The sequence below is a fragment of the Ochotona princeps genome, chromosome 1 (genome assembly GCF_030435755.1).
Source record: "Ochotona princeps isolate mOchPri1 chromosome 1, mOchPri1.hap1, whole genome shotgun sequence".
NCBI classification, from domain to species: Eukaryota; Metazoa; Chordata; class Mammalia; order Lagomorpha; family Ochotonidae; genus Ochotona; species Ochotona princeps.
In genome coordinates this window covers 109,858,428-109,874,547 of record NC_080832.1, presented here as the reverse complement: position 1 = coordinate 109,874,547, position 16,120 = coordinate 109,858,428, and the positions used below count along the sequence as shown (strand labels likewise).

Below are 16,120 nucleotides of genomic sequence, written 5' to 3'. Positions count from 1 at the left end.
TCTAAGAATACGAAAGGCTCCAGGGCCGGACGCCGCATGCTAACCCGCCGCTGACGGCCTGGCCCAGGGCCCCGCGCTCTGCCTTTGGAGGTTCCGAACAAAGTGGCACGCCCGGATCCCAGCTGATCAGCTGCTGGGCTTTGGCGGCGGCTCCCCCGGGCGAGACCATTGTGACTCCTCGGGAGGGGCGCACGCAGAGGGGAGGGGGCGGAGCGGCCATTGTCCGGTCAGCGCCACCTCCGGGGGAGGGGGAGCGTGCCCGCGCAGTCAGCGGGCCCCGGGGCTTTCACCGCGGCCGCAGCGACTCCAGAGCCGGCGGGGGCCTCGGGTCCTTGCCCCGCGCCGCCGCACGGGACATCGCTCTGGCTGGGGAGCGGCGGTGGGAGCTGCCCAGGGGCACCGGGTCTCCCTCCTCCCCTGCGGGCCTCGCTTCACCCGCACGCCCCTCCTCCTGCTCGCTCCCCATTCCCACCCCCCGTCTCCGCAGGCCGAGTGGTGCGGCCCGCCTCCAGCTGACCGGCCTGGAATCCCGGCTCGGAGCCCCGGACTCGCGCCCGCCCGCGCGCCCGCTCCCTCCCCCTCCCCCTGCCCTGAGCCCCCCGCCGCCGCCGCCGCCGCCGCCGCCTCCTCCGAGCGGGGCCCAGGCCCAGCCGCCGCCACCGCCGCTGCCGAGCTCCGCCGCCGCCGCCGCCGCCGGGCACCATGGGAGACGCCGGGAGCGAGCGCAGCAAAGCGCCCAGCCTGCCGCCGCGCTGTCCCTGCGGCTTCTGGGGGTGAGTGCCGGCCGGGTGGGGGTGGGGGGTGAGGGGCGGCCGCGGGCGCCGGGCTGCCGGGGCGGGCCGCCGAGGCCCTCGGAGGCCGCAACCCTTGGGAGCTGGGCCCAGGCCGGGCCTACTGGGAGGGGGCAGGGGCAGCGTCCCGGGAAGGACTGCCGGGTGCGGGGAGCTGCGGTGGGCAGGGGAGGCCCTGTCCCCCGGGTGGCTTCCCACCCTCTGGGACCGGTCAGCTTGGGGCTTGGGGCGGATAGGGGCGCTCGGGCCACGGCTGAGGGGGGCAGGGCAGCCTGGAAGGGGCTGAGGGGGCGGCGTTGGCATCTCCCGGTGGGGCTTGGGGTGCCCCCTTTCCCTTGGCGAGGAGGCGGCCACCTTCCGTGCCCCCTTGTGCGAGTGGGTGCCCAGGCACCTGGAGGGTATTTCCTCTGACTTTTTCACCTTTTCCCCCTCCCCGTCCCTCAGAGACTTGCATCATCACTTCCTAAATTATATCCCAGGGCCCCGTGTGCTGTGAGGAAGCTGCTCACAGGACGCCCATTTGTAAAAATCGGGTCCAGAACCCTGGGCTGAGGTAAACCTCTAACACCATGAACGTTTTCAACGTTCTTTGAAAACGCATTTGAGGAGAGCTGTAAAGATATTCCTTGTCAGAAAATCGCAACGAAACCCCAAGTCAGCCTGGCTGGGGGGAATGTGAAAACCAGTTGCCTTAATTGACTGCCAAATTGCCAAATTCTCCCCTCCTCTCGAGCCAAAAGATAACCAGATGATTACAGTTCACCGTGTAGATTACTTGGATATCTTGTGTAAGGGTGAAAAAATAGGAGGTGGAAAAATCACAATGGTCCCCATGTCCAGATGGAATTCTGTAGCACCTAACAGGTGTCTCTATGGTACCACATGATTATACTTCCCTGGTAGGGAAACTGGAGGCATTGAAGGCCTACTGTTGCTTTTTTTAAAAGATCCATTGCTTTTGGAACTGTATAGAGAAGGCAGTAAAGAAATGATGGTGAGGACATCCTGCAAAGAAAGTACTAGAGTGTTTTATCACTCACACCCTGGAAGTGGTTAAGGTGATTTAGGTCTGCAGAGGAGATTAGAAAGTGGCTCTGAGAGCAGATGTCTTTCAGTTTAGTCAGATGCCAAAGTTGTAAGGAAAAAGTGGCTTTTCCTTTTCTCATCTTTCTACCTAGGGGGAGGATATTACTCAAAAAATACCAAAAGCATTGTCAGAAGGTCTGAATGTGTGGAAATGTTTTAGGTTTGTAGTCTTTCCCTTTATTTTGACTTGAAAATGATAGGGTTGTCTGCCAAATGTTTTCCTGGATAGTAATTCCCACAGAACCTTGTGAGGTAGGAACCTTTATCCCTTTGTTACTAGATAGGGGAACTGAGGCTTCAAGGTGAATTAACTGGCACCTTCCTCAGGGAGTGTAGGGTGGGACTGGTGGGTCTTGAGCATACTTAGTGCCATCACATTTGTGACGTCAGTCTGGTGCTGAGGAGCAATCTGGTGTCACAGGCCACAGATTATATATAATCTGTGAGACGTGGGCGTCAAAGTAGCTGCCAGGGGCAGCTCATGGGGATGGGTCGGAGGTCTGTTACCTGGCAACACATCTGTGTTCTCAGGACCTTTATCAGGGGTGGAATCCTTATTGAAAGTCTTCATCAAATGTTAGGAAAAAAAAAAAGTTAGAACCCAGAGAGAATGGACTAACCTTCCAGCTTTAGCCAGTGTGGTTCTAAAACAGAGTTTGGTAGTAGCAGGCAGGAAGAGTTACACTGATGTTACACTTGACCAACAAGCAGCCAGAACTTGTATGTTCAGTTTGGCAGTTTTGTAAGTTGAAAATTGCCCAAGAGGGGTAGTGAGTAGGAAACTACTAATTTTCTAGTGCAAAGTGTTTTTAACCTTTTTAGGGTACTTGTTTATAGTTTGTTTTGTGCCAGAGGTGAACGAAATTGATGCCTAGTTTCCACCACACCTTAACTGATTTTGAACATACACCCTGTCACATGACCCATATTCATATTATGTGTATTAAGTAAGCTTAGAATTATAACCAACAAATATTTGAGTGGTTTGATCAACAAATATTTGCTATAATGTTGGGTGAGAGCGTCCTGGCGTCATTCTCCGGGGGATGTACAGTTCATGGTTGTCAGGGATTGTGCTTGGTGTTCGGGACGTTGACCCGGACAGGGAGAGAGGGAGCAGAACCCCGCTGGCAGGAAGGGGAGAGGGAGGGCAGTGGGCATGAGGAGTGCTGCTGTCAGGCGCAGGGACTAGCAGGGTTGGAGACTAGAATATGGAAGAAACCATTCCTCACTGGTAGGAGAGGAAGCTCACTGGCTCCCTTGGATTGCTAAAGGAGATCAGCTGAAGGGGAGGTTGGGAGGGGAAAGGGGGAGGTGCTACTTGGCTCCCTGATCCTGTTCAGGACTTTGAACTTTTATCCTGCTTGCACTGGCCTACTAGTGCAGACCTTGGAGCAGGGAGTGGCGTGATTTTCTGCAATGGTAATGGAGATGGCTGGTTGATCTTGAGAGTGCGTGAGCGTGTGAGGATGGCTGTGTGCAGCGGTGCGGACGTGGGCTATCTGTGTTCACGGTGCCACATCTAGCGATCCAAGAGCCCTGTAAGGATGACCTGAGGTGAGGGTGGGCGAGAGTGGAGAGGAGGGGATTGATGTGAAAGCCACTCAAGGAGGCATCTTTTGTCTTCATGAACATGAACATGAACATGAACATTTTGTACAACACCTCATACTGTTTGGAAGCCACAGCGTTTTAAGTTAGCTAGCCAGGGCCCACCCCCAGCCCTTTGTGGAGGAGCCTCAGCAGAATGCTGTGAGCCCAGCAGATTGAAGGCAGTTCCTTTAGGGTCGCTTTAGCAGTGACTCGGCTGCAGGACCTGTGCCCATTCAGCGTGGCACAGAGCCTAGAGCTCTGAGGTCTTTTTCTTTGTGGCGATACGATTGGAAAGGAGAATGACAAGAGCACTCTACCAGTGTGCTGCTGCTGAGAATACCTACCTGCCAGTTCTCTCGGTTTGCAGTGCAGTTGCCCACAGGGAATTAAGTTATCTGGTGGACAGACCACTTCACTGGAAAACTTTGGTGCCTGGGAGACTGTTGAAAGGGTCGAGCTATTTATAAAAAGTGGGACGTTGTTTCAACAGCATATGTAGTGTTTTTAGAATTACAACTGTTTTATCCCCAAGATATGACTTAAAACTTTTAGTGAAATATGAGCATTTTCCAAGATCATTTAGGCACTCAGTAACCAGGCAAAAATGGATTGTCATCTGCAATGAGGTGATGTATTTCTTTAGCTGAAATATGTACTTCATGAAAATACTTCTAAGCTACACAGACACAGGTGACATTAGTTGAAGCTGTATTTAAAATGATTTAGATATTTGAAATGCACTGAGTCATTTGATTCTTCACAAAGTTTCAAAAGTTGTCTAAAGAGCAGACTCAGAATACTACAGAAAAGCATAAGAAGAATAAGAAAATAAAAATGTACTGTATATCATGGAGAGGGTAATGAGGATGAAAGATGGAAGCCTTTTTTCCCCTGCTACTATTCAAGGGTAAAAATTCAGTTGGTATTATTGGTATTTTTTCTTTCACAATTGGAAACCATCTATTGCAATGAAAACCTGAGGAACTACTATTTCTTAGATAAGTTTAGTGGGTAGTAGAAATAAATGTTCAGTTTTGTAGTCAGGGAATAACAATGCTTGGATTTTAAAAAAAAATTCATTGTATTTGAAAGGCAGGGAGAGACCAACAGATAGATACAGATCTTGTACCCACAGGTCCACTCGGCAAGGGCCTGCAGCAGCTGGGACTGGGCCAGGCTGCAGCCTGGAGCCGAAAGTTCATTCCAGGTCTCTCTAGTGTGTGTGACAGGGAACTAGGTACTTGAGTGGTCCAGCTGCTGCATTCCAGGAGTAGGGCTAGGTTTCAAACCTAAGTACTCTGATAGCAGAGGTCAGTGTCCCAAGTGGTGTTTTTTTTTTTTTTTTTTAACAGTTGCACCAAATGTCCAACCCTAAAAATGCTAAAAAATGGTATTTTCATAGGTAAACTTTTATTTACTGTTTTGGTTATTTAAAAAATTAGTTCTTTGGGTGCTGCTGTTGCTTGTATCACTGGCGCCCCACGTCAGTGCTGGTTCTAGTGTTGGCTGCTGTGTGTCTGATAACAGCTTGCTGGTCATGAGCCTGGGAAAGCAGTGGATGATGGCCCCTGCTGCTCATGTGCTAGACCCAGATAGAGATGCTGGCTTCCGCCCGATTCAGACCTAACTGTTGTGGCATTGGAGGAGTGAGCCAGTGGATGGAAGATCTCTTTTTCTGTCTGTACTTTTCAAATAAATAAAATCATTTTTAAGCTCTTATGTTATAGCAAATTGTGCCATAAAACAAATATTGCATGGCATATTTTCTTTAGGGAGATAGATTGTATTGGTGTTTTGTTTTCGTGATTAATTCTATTGAAGCATTTTTCTCCTACAAACTAGATTTGGTTGGTAATAAGTGTGCTTTAAGTAAAAGTAGAGACTGGTGAAGAAGTAATCTCTCAAAATAGATTCCATTCCTGAAATGAAAATTTATTGAAAATGGAACTCATTTTGTTCTTTATTTTTTGGTCGTTATAGCCTACTCAACTAATTCAGCTGAAATAGAATCAGTGTGTAATTTTTTTCTCTGAGCCTGAGATCAAGTAGAGTTTCATCTCCTTCACTGTGACTGCATGGGTGATTTGGCAGGTATGCTTGGCTCCTAGCAATGTGCGACTCTCATACTCCTTTGTGAGTTTTAAGCACCCAGTTGGAACATGTTGCCACACTTAAGCTTAACCTGGGCTTTTATGTCAGATGAACACAGCATGAATCAAAATCAGCAAAATGCTTATGCCAGTGATGTTGCTGAGTATCCCTTAGTCATAACATTTCCTTGGGGAGCAGGCATTGTGGTTCAGTGGCTAAGTGACTGGTTAGGATACCTGGCAACCTGTATCAGAGTGCAGGTTCAGGTCGTGGCTGCTCTGCTGCTGATCCAGTTTCTCACTAGTGTGCCTAGGAAGGTAGTGGAAGATGGCTCAACTCCTCGGGCCACTGCTACCAGATGGGAAACCTGGATGGAATTCTATTTCCTAGCTTCAACCTGGCCCAGCCCAATCTGCTATGGGCATTTTGAAGAGTGGACAGGGGATATCTGTCTTATCACTTTACCCTTTAAATAGATAAATAAATACATAAACCTTAAAAAAGAAAAACAACTCTTCTTTAAACATTTCTTGAAAGATGAAGCAACTTCGGGCTGGAAACAGAACCGACCCAGCAATTGCAACCACCAGCTAATTGCGGCAATGGATTGCACTGGGCCCTGTACTTGCAAGTACACACAAAAATCTGGTCTGGGAACACCTCAGACTAAGTTTCTTTGGGGATCTCCCCAATCGAACTGCCGGACTCAGAACCCATGGTCTGCCATGGAGTGCAAGCGCCAGAGCCGAGCCTTCTCAGAGGCTCAGACAGAGCAGTGGAGAGCATAACCAGCTGCCCATGGAGAATATGGCAGTCTATCAGAACCTGCAGAGGATACCTAGCATCACAACAGAGGACAGAACTAACCAATCAACTACCCCAGCCAACAGGCAGTGAAAAACTGGGCAAACGGAGACTCTAAGGTGGACTGTGTCAATCAGTGGATTCTGTAGTGACCTCATTGTGCTGGGAATGGAGAGATTGGCAGCAATTCAGAACTGTTGAACTGTCAAAACCACTGGAGCAAGACCCTCAGAGCATGCCCCACGTCAGGGATCTGGGATGGGTGGGAGGCTGGGTGGGGCTTCTTCCTATATCTCTCCATTTACCCCAGATACATGAGAAAAACAATGTGGAAATGATAGTCTTTTTTTTTTTTTTTAAAGATTTAGTTATTTTTATTGCAAAGTCAGATATACAAAGAGGAGGAGAAACAGGAAGGTCTTCTGTCTGATGATGCACTTCCCAGTGAGCACAACGGCCGGTGCTGATCCCGAGCCAGGAGCCAGGAACTTCCTGCAGGTCCCCCGTGCGGGTGCAGAATCCCAAAGCATTGGGCAGTGCTCGACTGCTTTCCCAGGCCACAAGCAGGGAGCTGGATGGGAAGTGGAGCAGTCGGGATTAGAACCAGCGCCCATACGGGATCCCGGCGCTGCAAGGAGAGGACTTTAGCCGCTAGGCTATGCCACCGGGCCTGGAAATAATAGTCTTACGCACTTTGCTGTAGCCCTTGAAATTTGTGCCCTAGTTAACTATGTAAAGATAGTCAAAAATAAAGAAAAGAAAAAGAAGCAACTTCGTTGTATTTTTTTTTTTTTGCATCTTTGAGTATTGTATCTGAAGATGCAAAATGGTTCAAATTAAATATTGTCAGTTACCTACTATTTTCATGATTGCATTTAGAATATGCAGAATATTCAAAACATCGTCTTTGACATGGAGAAACATACACATTTAAAACTGCTTATGGAAAGCATGGCCATTGCTTGTATTGAGTTGAAGCAACAGTTTGTTAGAGTTAGCTCCAGTTACATGCACAGCTCTTGTGATGTTAACCTTGTCTCCTGATTGACCTCTTTTCTCTCATGCATCACCCCCTCCCATCATCATCATCCCCTGCTGCCCTTTCCCCAAAAGAGAAGTCGGTACTTTAAATCATATTGAAAAGCTTTGCTAAAAATCTCATTATGGTCAGTAGTGGTATCAAAATTAACCTTATTTTTCACAAATTAACCTCTTATTGACTGGAAAATTAGAGGACTTTGAATTCTTTTGAATTAATAAAGTCTTAAAAAAAAACCCAAACCAAGAAGAATGTGTAAAATAGTAATTACTTAGAGAAGAGTACTAAGAGGCTGAGAGCTAGTTTAATTTGGAATTTTTATTAGGTCATAAAGAGGTTGTATTTAATTTGAAGTGAAGCAATCTTTCGTGATCCTTATGATAATCACAGATCAAGGACCAACTAGTATTGTGGTACAATGGGTTAAGCCCCTGCTTGTGATGCTGGCTTGCCCTATTAGTTTTCAGTCCTGTCTGCTTTGCTTCTGATCTAGCTCCCTGCTCATGTGCCTTGGATGGAAGCAGGTGGTTGCCTGAGTGCTTAGGCCCCTGCCACCTGTGTGGGAGACCAGGATGGAGTTCCTGGTTTCAGCTTGGCAGCCCAGCCTTGGCTGATGTGTGTTGTTGGCATTTGGAAAGATCCATCCAGTGGATGGAAGGTCTTTCCCTTAACCCGCTCTTCCTCTACCTTCCTCTACCTGTGAAGTAAATACACTTTTTTTTTTTTTTTAAAATAACAGATCAAAATGGAGGTTGCAAAATTATTTTGTCCTGGAAGCAGGCTAGTCTGGTAGCATTCTTCCCCGACATTTCAGTCCCAATCCAAACCTTACCATTCCCTACTTTACTTTTACCTTCTTAAAGGTGAGAGTTAAGGTTGAAATCAACAAAATTACGTGAAGGAGATCCCTGGTCATGACAGACGCTTGTGCAAGTTTCCCTAATGGCTTAACAACATCATCTAGATGCTGATTTGTGGGTGAAAGTGTTGGATTTTGTGTTAGAGTGGTTTACAGAAGAGAAGCTTTTATTTTGACTGTGTACCTCACTCCTGTTCTTCCAGTTAGCTTTGAGGAACTGTGATTTGGTCTGACCTGGGACTCGATATAAGATAACATTGTAGAATGAGACATTTAGACATATGAAAGGCATTTTCTGTATGTATTACATGTAGAAGGGTGGTTAAGGAAATTTATTTATTTATTTATTTTAAAGATTTATTCATTTTATTACAGCCAGATATACACAGAGGAGGAGAGACAGAGAGGAAGATCTTCCGTCCGATGTTTCAGTCCCCAAGTGAGCCGCAACGGGCCGATGCGCGCTGATCCGAAGCCAGGAACCTGGAACCTCTTCCAGGTCTCCCTTGCGGGTGCAGTGTCCCAATGCATTGGGCCGTCCTCAACTGCTTTCCCAGGCCACAAGCAGGGAGGTGGATGGGAAGTGGAGCTGCTGGGATTAGAACTGGCACCCATATGGGATCCCGGGGCTTTCAAGGCGAGGACTTTAGCTGCTAGGCCACGCCGCCAGGCCCGGTTAAGGAAATTTATTTAGTGTTTAATAATCAGAATATATGTTCTTGAATTATACAGTCCATTATGGTTGCTGTTAGCTGAAGGTAGAAGTTAATTTAATTAAACTTAAATAGAATTAAAAAAAAATTCAATTCCTCAGTCACACTAGCTAGCTGCATTTTAAGTACTCATTAGCTTAATAACTAGGAGATAGCTTTTTGGGGAACACAGAACTTTTTTGTCCTCCCAGAAAGTTCCACTGGATAGTGCTATTTTGGAGTGTTGACTTGATAGGTAAAAAGAATTTTGAAGTCTGTTTTCTTGTGGCATTTCCAGACCACCCTTTTCTCTTTCCTCTTATATCCTGAAAATTAGAAACTTGTTTTGTTTAGCTTTAAGTTTCTTTCCAGCTCTGACATCTTTTCTCTCTTTGGGAAAAGCAGTGCTAGTTAATCTGCATTTGTAAGAGGTGCTTCTTGGATCAGGTAAAAATTCCTGTATTGATCTGTAATTTGAGTTCTTTATTTTCAATGTTAGTACTTACTATTTTTTTTTAAAAGATTTATTTCACTTGTAGGAGTTAGACAGGGAGAGAGGTCTTCCATCTGTTGGTTCATTCCCTAAATCACCAAAATGATCAGAGCTTGGTCAGTCTGAAGCTGGGAGCCAGGAGCTTCTTCTGGGTCTCTCATGTGGGGGCAGGGCCCCAAAGACTTGGGCCATTTTCCACTGCTTTCCCAGGCCATTAGCAGGGAGCTGGAGCAGCCGGTACTCGAACTGGTGCTCATAGGGGATGTCGGCATTGCAGGGAGAGGATTAATATGGCGTACGGCTTTAGTGCTTGGTGTTACTAAACTGGCAGTATGCAAATTCTGTACAGGGAGGTAGTAGACTCATAGAGGTTCTCTTTTTTTCCTTTTCAATTACAGAATTTTAAGGTTCTCACTTTTTTTGAGGGGATTATGATTTGTGGAGATACCTGTTTTCATCATTGTTAACCTTGTGAGATCTTTTTATGTACGGTTAAGGATGAATACATTAGTTTTTCTGGTAAAGTGAGTATATATGGAGAAAGGTAGGCTGTATGACAATATTTAGCAGCACTGTGCAGAAATAAACTGGTGTACCAGGCTGAGGGAATGATCTGAGATGACAGTGACATGTCATCCTTTAAGCCAGAGGTCAGAGCTGTAAAGAAGCTGAGTTCCTGAAGTTCTGGCTGCATCTGTTAACTAGAGGAGGGGTGGCGCACCAGGTAACTACATCTGTTCATTCAGCTATAGCAGGTGCCTCAGTATCACAGATGGGCTTCAGTTTATAGTAGAGCAGATGAATGTTCTAGGAGGGCTTGCTGATGCTGTTTGCCACTGCCCTTGTGTTTCTAGGTGATGTGTGATATACCTAGGACCTTTGGAGTGTTTTTTCCTTGTTTCTTCCTGCTGTAGTGGTGTGGAATGATAGCTTCTGGGTCTCAGCTACTGCTTGGATATTGCATACTAAGAAGTTGAAGTGCATTTGTGTAAAACAATCACTCTCTAGTTGCACTTCATTGCTAGAGACGCATTCTGAACAGTCTCATGAATACTCTGACTGTCCAGTTCTTGGGCCAGGTACCTGACTTTGTTGTATGAGCTTGGCATTGGTAGCTTTTCTGAATATTGTTCAAGGGGTTTTTGTAGCTGGAAGAGAAGAGGCTTTACTGCTTCTTCTGTGCTATAAAATCTTTTTTTTTTTTTTTTTTAAATTTTGGGTTGTCATTTTTGTTTTAGTTCTTTTTAGACTGCCTTTTATGGATAGATGTGCTGGCAGATTTATCCCCTGGAAGGATTTATGACTAAAACACAAAGTAGATCAAACAGTACTACCATTTTTAAACTCATCGTATGTTATTAACCAACAACAAAAAAAATAAACTGGGATGGGAGAAAGTGTCATGCATTTTGGTGTATGTTATTTCTGGAAATTTAAAAAAAAATTATTTATTTTTATTTAGAAAGTCAGATATACAGAGAGGAGGAGAGACAGAGAGGAAGATCTTCCGTCCGATGTTTCACTCCACAAGTGAGCGCAACGGCCGGTGCTGCACTGATCCAAAGCCGGGTGTTCAATGTGAGGACTTTAGCCGCTAGGCCACGGTGCCGGGCCCTGATGGGCCTCCTCTTACAGACTGCTTTTTTAGGACAAGAGACTCAGCAAGGTATCTAGAGCTTAGCAGAATTCAAAACACGAAGGAGTCTTAGTGAACAGGGGCCTGGCTATGGAGAGTGATCAAAGAAGTCAGAAAGCTCCTCAGCTACTGAGGTGGCAGCAGCCTGTGAAGCACCATAAATGCAAACTGCCCAGGTGAGTAAAGAGGGTTCAGAATCCACTAGGTTGCAATGCTCTTTGGTTTAGGACTGGGGAGTTAGCCCTGAATAAATGTAATTATCATGGTTGGGCACTGACTGGAAGGTCTTGATGGGTACTGGAACTCAGTAACTGTCAAAGCAACTCTTTTTTTTTTAAGATTTATTTGAACTTGAGAGAGAGTGAGTAATTGAGCTTCCATCTGCTGGTTTGTTCTCCAAATGGCCACAAAGGTCAGGGCTGAGCCAGGCTGAAGCAGGAATTCAGGAGCCAGAATCCAGGTCTTTTACATGGGTGGCTGGGACCATCTCGCACTGCTTTTCACAGACCACTTGCAGGGAGGTGGATTCAAAGTAGAGCAGCTTGGGCCTGGCACCGTGGCCTAGTGGCTAAAGTCCTTGCCTTGAACACGCTGGGATCCCATATGGGCTCCAGTTATAATCCCGAAGCTCCACTTCCCATCCATCTCCCTGATTGTGGCCTGGGAAGGCAGTTGAGGACGGCCCAAAGCCTTGGGACTCTGCAACCGCATGGGAGACCCAGAAGAGCTCCTGGCTTCTGGCTTTGGATCGGCACAGCACCGGCCGTTGTGGTCACTTGGGGGAGTGAAACCATCGGACAGAAGGTCTTCCTCTCTGTCTCTCCTCTCTGTAATAAAAAATAATAGTAAGTCTTAACAAAAAAAGTGGAGCAGCTGCAGCAAGAACTGATGCCAATGCGGGAAGCTGGCATTGCAGGATGTGGCTTAAGAAACTTAGGATGAGTCTTTCAGTAGCCTTAGGAATAAAAAGTTCTATTTCCCACAAAGCTATACTACTAAATTCTGAGGATTTATATGTGACTTCTGAGAGAATGAGCTATCTTCTATGTACTGGTTCACTTCCCAGTTAATTGCAACAGCCAAGGTTGGATCAGAATGAAGTCAGGAGCCAGGGACTTCTTCCCAGACTCCCACATGGGTTGCAGGGGTGCAAATAATAGTTGGACTATCTTCTGCCTTCCCTAGTGCATTAGCTAGGTTGGAAGCAGAATTGCTTGGACTGTAGCCTGCATTCCTGTGTGGAATACTGATAACTATGGAGCTTAATCTGCTTTGCTACAAAGCCTGTCCCTAATTGTAAAAATATTTTAAAAGGAAAGGAAAGTGTAAGTTGTTTATTCAGGAAGAGCTAGTAAAGCACAAGATAGGCAGGAATTTGTTGAACTCACCACGGCTCCTGAAGGAAAAGGGAGAGGAAAAATCAGCTACAAGGGTAGGAATTGATTATGGCAGTAGCAGCGAAGAGAAGAGGTAGATGGAGTCTCCATGGCCTGCTGTGGGGACACAGGGAGATGCTTTACTGGCTGAGAAGGTGCCTCTGGGCCTAGGAGAAGAGCGAGCCTGTGTGGCTCTCACAGATGGACTGCCAATTCTGCCGAAAGCTGCCACTGTGTCCAGAGCTTCAGTTGGAACCTGCACCCCAGCTCCCATGCTGTAGCACAGCCTTGTGTGACACTAGAGGATTCACAGAAAGAACCGAGTTTAAGACAAGCACAGCCTGTTCTTCCTGACAACCTCTAGTTTATCTACAATGAACATACTTAGTTTATTTATTTTATAATGAAAACTATTCATGGGGGGAGGGGTGTTTGGTCTACCATTTAGGACAGCAGTTGAAATGCCTCTATTATATACCAGAGTGCCTGGGTTCTAGTCCTAGATTCAAGTGCTAGCCCTGTTCCTGATTCCGGCTTCCTGCTAACGCAGATTTGGGGATGGGGGAAGCAGGAGGTGAAAGACTAGAGTAGTTGGCTCCCTGCTACCCACATGGGGGACCTGGATTGCATTCCTAGCTGGAAATTGTGAACTGAGCCACGACTAGAAGTCAGGAGCTCTGGTATGTCCTAATGGTGTCTTAACTGCTAGGGGAAATACCTGCCCTCTTTTGTTGTTTTTAAAAATGAGCTTGGTTTTTAATGGCTGGTTTTGAGTTCTTTGTATGTTTTGGATAACAGTTCTTTATCAATTAGGTCTTTTGCAAATCCCGCCCCTCCTGATTTTTGTCTTAAGTGAATTTTTATGTATACTTGATGACTTTTTCATGTATACACTATTCAGTTTAATGTGTAACTAGAACACGTCTCCATTCCAGCAGGAGTCTCCCTCATGTACAAGTTGAGACCCTCAACTTTTTTGGGCCTTTCACTATAGAGGAGTTTTACCTGGTTTTGAATTTTTAATGAATTGAGTAATATAGTATTTGTGTGTGTGTGTACCTTCTTTCCCTTATTATTATGACTGAAATTCTTCCATATTTTCATAGAGGTAATTATTTTTCATTGCTGTGACATTCAAATGTCTAATGGCATGATTATTCTTTATTTTGGGTTTTCTGATTTCTGGGCATTGCACATAATGTTGCTAGGAATTTCCTTAGGTGTGTCTATAGTGAAATTTTGAAATCTTTATATGTGATGGTTGGACTGTAGTGATGGTTCTTTAAAATGTTCATCTGCTGCCTCTTTGCAGGGTGTTTATTGGCAGGAAGTTGGAATCAGAACTGGAACTAGGATATAAAATCCTGTACTTAAATACAGGATATGAGTATAATTATATATATATATATATATATATATATATATATATATATATATATATATATATATATATGAGTTATGCTGCTGGTTGCCTGCGTGGAAATGAAATTTCTGCCCTTCCTACCTTCTCTTGCACCATTCAAGTTAATTGAAGGTGTGAAAAATGCATCTTGCCCCTCCTGCCTTCCGTACCATTCACAACTGATAGCGCAGAAATTATTCCAGAGGTTCTGTGCATCTGGCCCCTCCAGTCTCTTCTTGTGCTATGTTAGGTTAGTTAACTATAGGAAAATTTTGAGCTCTGGTAACTCCCTGCCTGCCTGAAACATTGTTTGTACTGCATGGCTCTCAGTCTGATTGGAGAATGAGAGCTTAAAAACCCCCGACTTCTGCTGGACGGGTCAGTGGCTTCTGGAGTGCAGTGGGAGGTGCTGTCACCAAGCTTGGAAAATAAACACTCCTCCTAACATCCTACACCTGGGTCCAGTGTGAGCACTCTTGTATTCTGCAGCACAGATTACAGAGAGAGTGTGTTTTAGTGTTAGCATCTTAGTTTTTGCAAAGAAGACAGGAGTTGGTGATTCCATTGAATCTGGATTAATTTGAGAAGTGTGGGCATGTTAACAATGTGTAGTGTATTTAGATTGGAAATATAGCATGTTTTGTATTTACTGATTTTCTTTCAGCATATTTTGTAGTTCTTATTGTACAAGATTTATACCTCTAACTTATGTACCTATTTTTTGCTATTACAAAAGAGTTTTCCTAATATTCATTTATTTATAATATATAAAATACAAATTAGTATATTGAACTTGTTTTTGGCAAGTAGTTTTTTAGTACATTCATTAGGATTTTCGGTGTATTATATAATGTCATTTGCAAATAAAGTCATTTTCATTTCTGCTTTAAAAGAGAAGCATAGGGCCCGGCACAGTGGCCTAGCGGCTAAAGTCCTTGCCTTGAAAGCCCCGGGATCTCATATAGGCGCCGGTTCTAATCCCGGCAGCTCCACTTCCCATGCAGCTCCCTGCCTGTGGCCTGGGAAAGCAGCTGAGGACGGCCCAATGCATTGGGACCCTGCACCCGCGTGGGAGACCTGGAAGAGGTTCCAGGTTCCTGGCATCGGATCAGCGCGCATCAGCCCATTGCGGCTCACTTGGGGAGTGAATCATCGGACGGAAGATCTTCCTCTCTGTCTCTCCTCCTCTGTGTATATCTGGCTGTAATAAAATGAATAAATCTTTAAAAAAAAATATAAAAGAGAAGCATACAGCCAGAGAGAGAGACAGAAATCTTCTATCTCGTGCGCTTTGCAGATGGCCACAATAGCCAGACGTAGGCCAGGCTGCAGCTAGGAGCCAGGCGCTTCATCCTGGCCTCCCACATGGTGGAAGGGGCCAAAGTACTTGTACTGTGTTCCATGAGCATTATCAGGAAGCTGGGTCAGAAGTGGAGTAGTCAAGACTTGAACTGACACTGTTAGATGCTGGCATCAGAAGTGGCATCTCTTTTTAGTTTTATTTGTTTTAAGATTTATTTATTTTTATTGTCAAGGCAGATCAACTTTACAGAGACAAGACAGAAAGATCTTCCATCCACTGGTTCATTCCCCAAATGGCCGCATGTCTGGAGCTGAGCTGAGCTGAAGCCAGGAATTTATTCTTTAGAACACTAACAGTACAGCTATTTATTTATGTTTTAATTTATTTTTCGGTTTGGTTTGCTAACACTTTGAGTATTTAAAGAGAACTGCTTTATTGGGTTTGGTGCAATGGCTCAGTTGGTTTATCCTTGCCTCCCAAGCACCGGGATCCCATATCGGTGCTGGTTTGTTGCCTGGTTGCTACACTTGCTATCCAGCTCCCTGTTTATGGCCGGGGAAAGCAGTAGAGAGTGGCCTAAAACCTTGAGACCCTGCACCCGTGTGGGAGACCTGAAAGGTTCCTGGCTGCTGGCTTGATCAGCTCAGCTCCAGTCGTTGTGGCTGTCTGGGGAGTGAACTAGTGAATGGAAGATCTTTCTATCTTTCGTTCTCTCTGTAATTCTGCCTTTCCAATCAAAATAAACTTTAAAAAAAAAAACTTTTTCATTTGAAAGAGGGAGACATACAGACATACACACCTACCTTCATTTGCTGATTCCATTTACATATGTGTGGAATGGCCAGAGGTGCATTCAGGCTGGTGCTGAGAGCTGGGAACACAGTACAGGTTTCCCATGTGTTAGGACCCCGGTTGTATACATCTTCATTGCTTTTTCCCGGGTCCACATCAGCAG

The 16,120-nt window shown here is 45.6% G+C and overlaps 1 protein-coding gene across 1 annotated transcript in view; it reads left to right on the top strand.

The window, feature by feature from the left end:
• Positions 1-473: 473 nt before the first annotated feature.
• ZFAND3 (zinc finger AN1-type containing 3) overlaps positions 474-16,120 on the top strand; it is a 245,042-nt gene continuing 229,395 nt past the window's right edge. Inside the window, exon 1 of the mRNA XM_058663680.1 lies at positions 474-773. Within this exon, the coding sequence (XP_058519663.1) occupies positions 703-773 (71 nt within the window). The 5' untranslated portion in view covers positions 474-702. The remainder of the gene's footprint in view (positions 774-16,120) is intronic.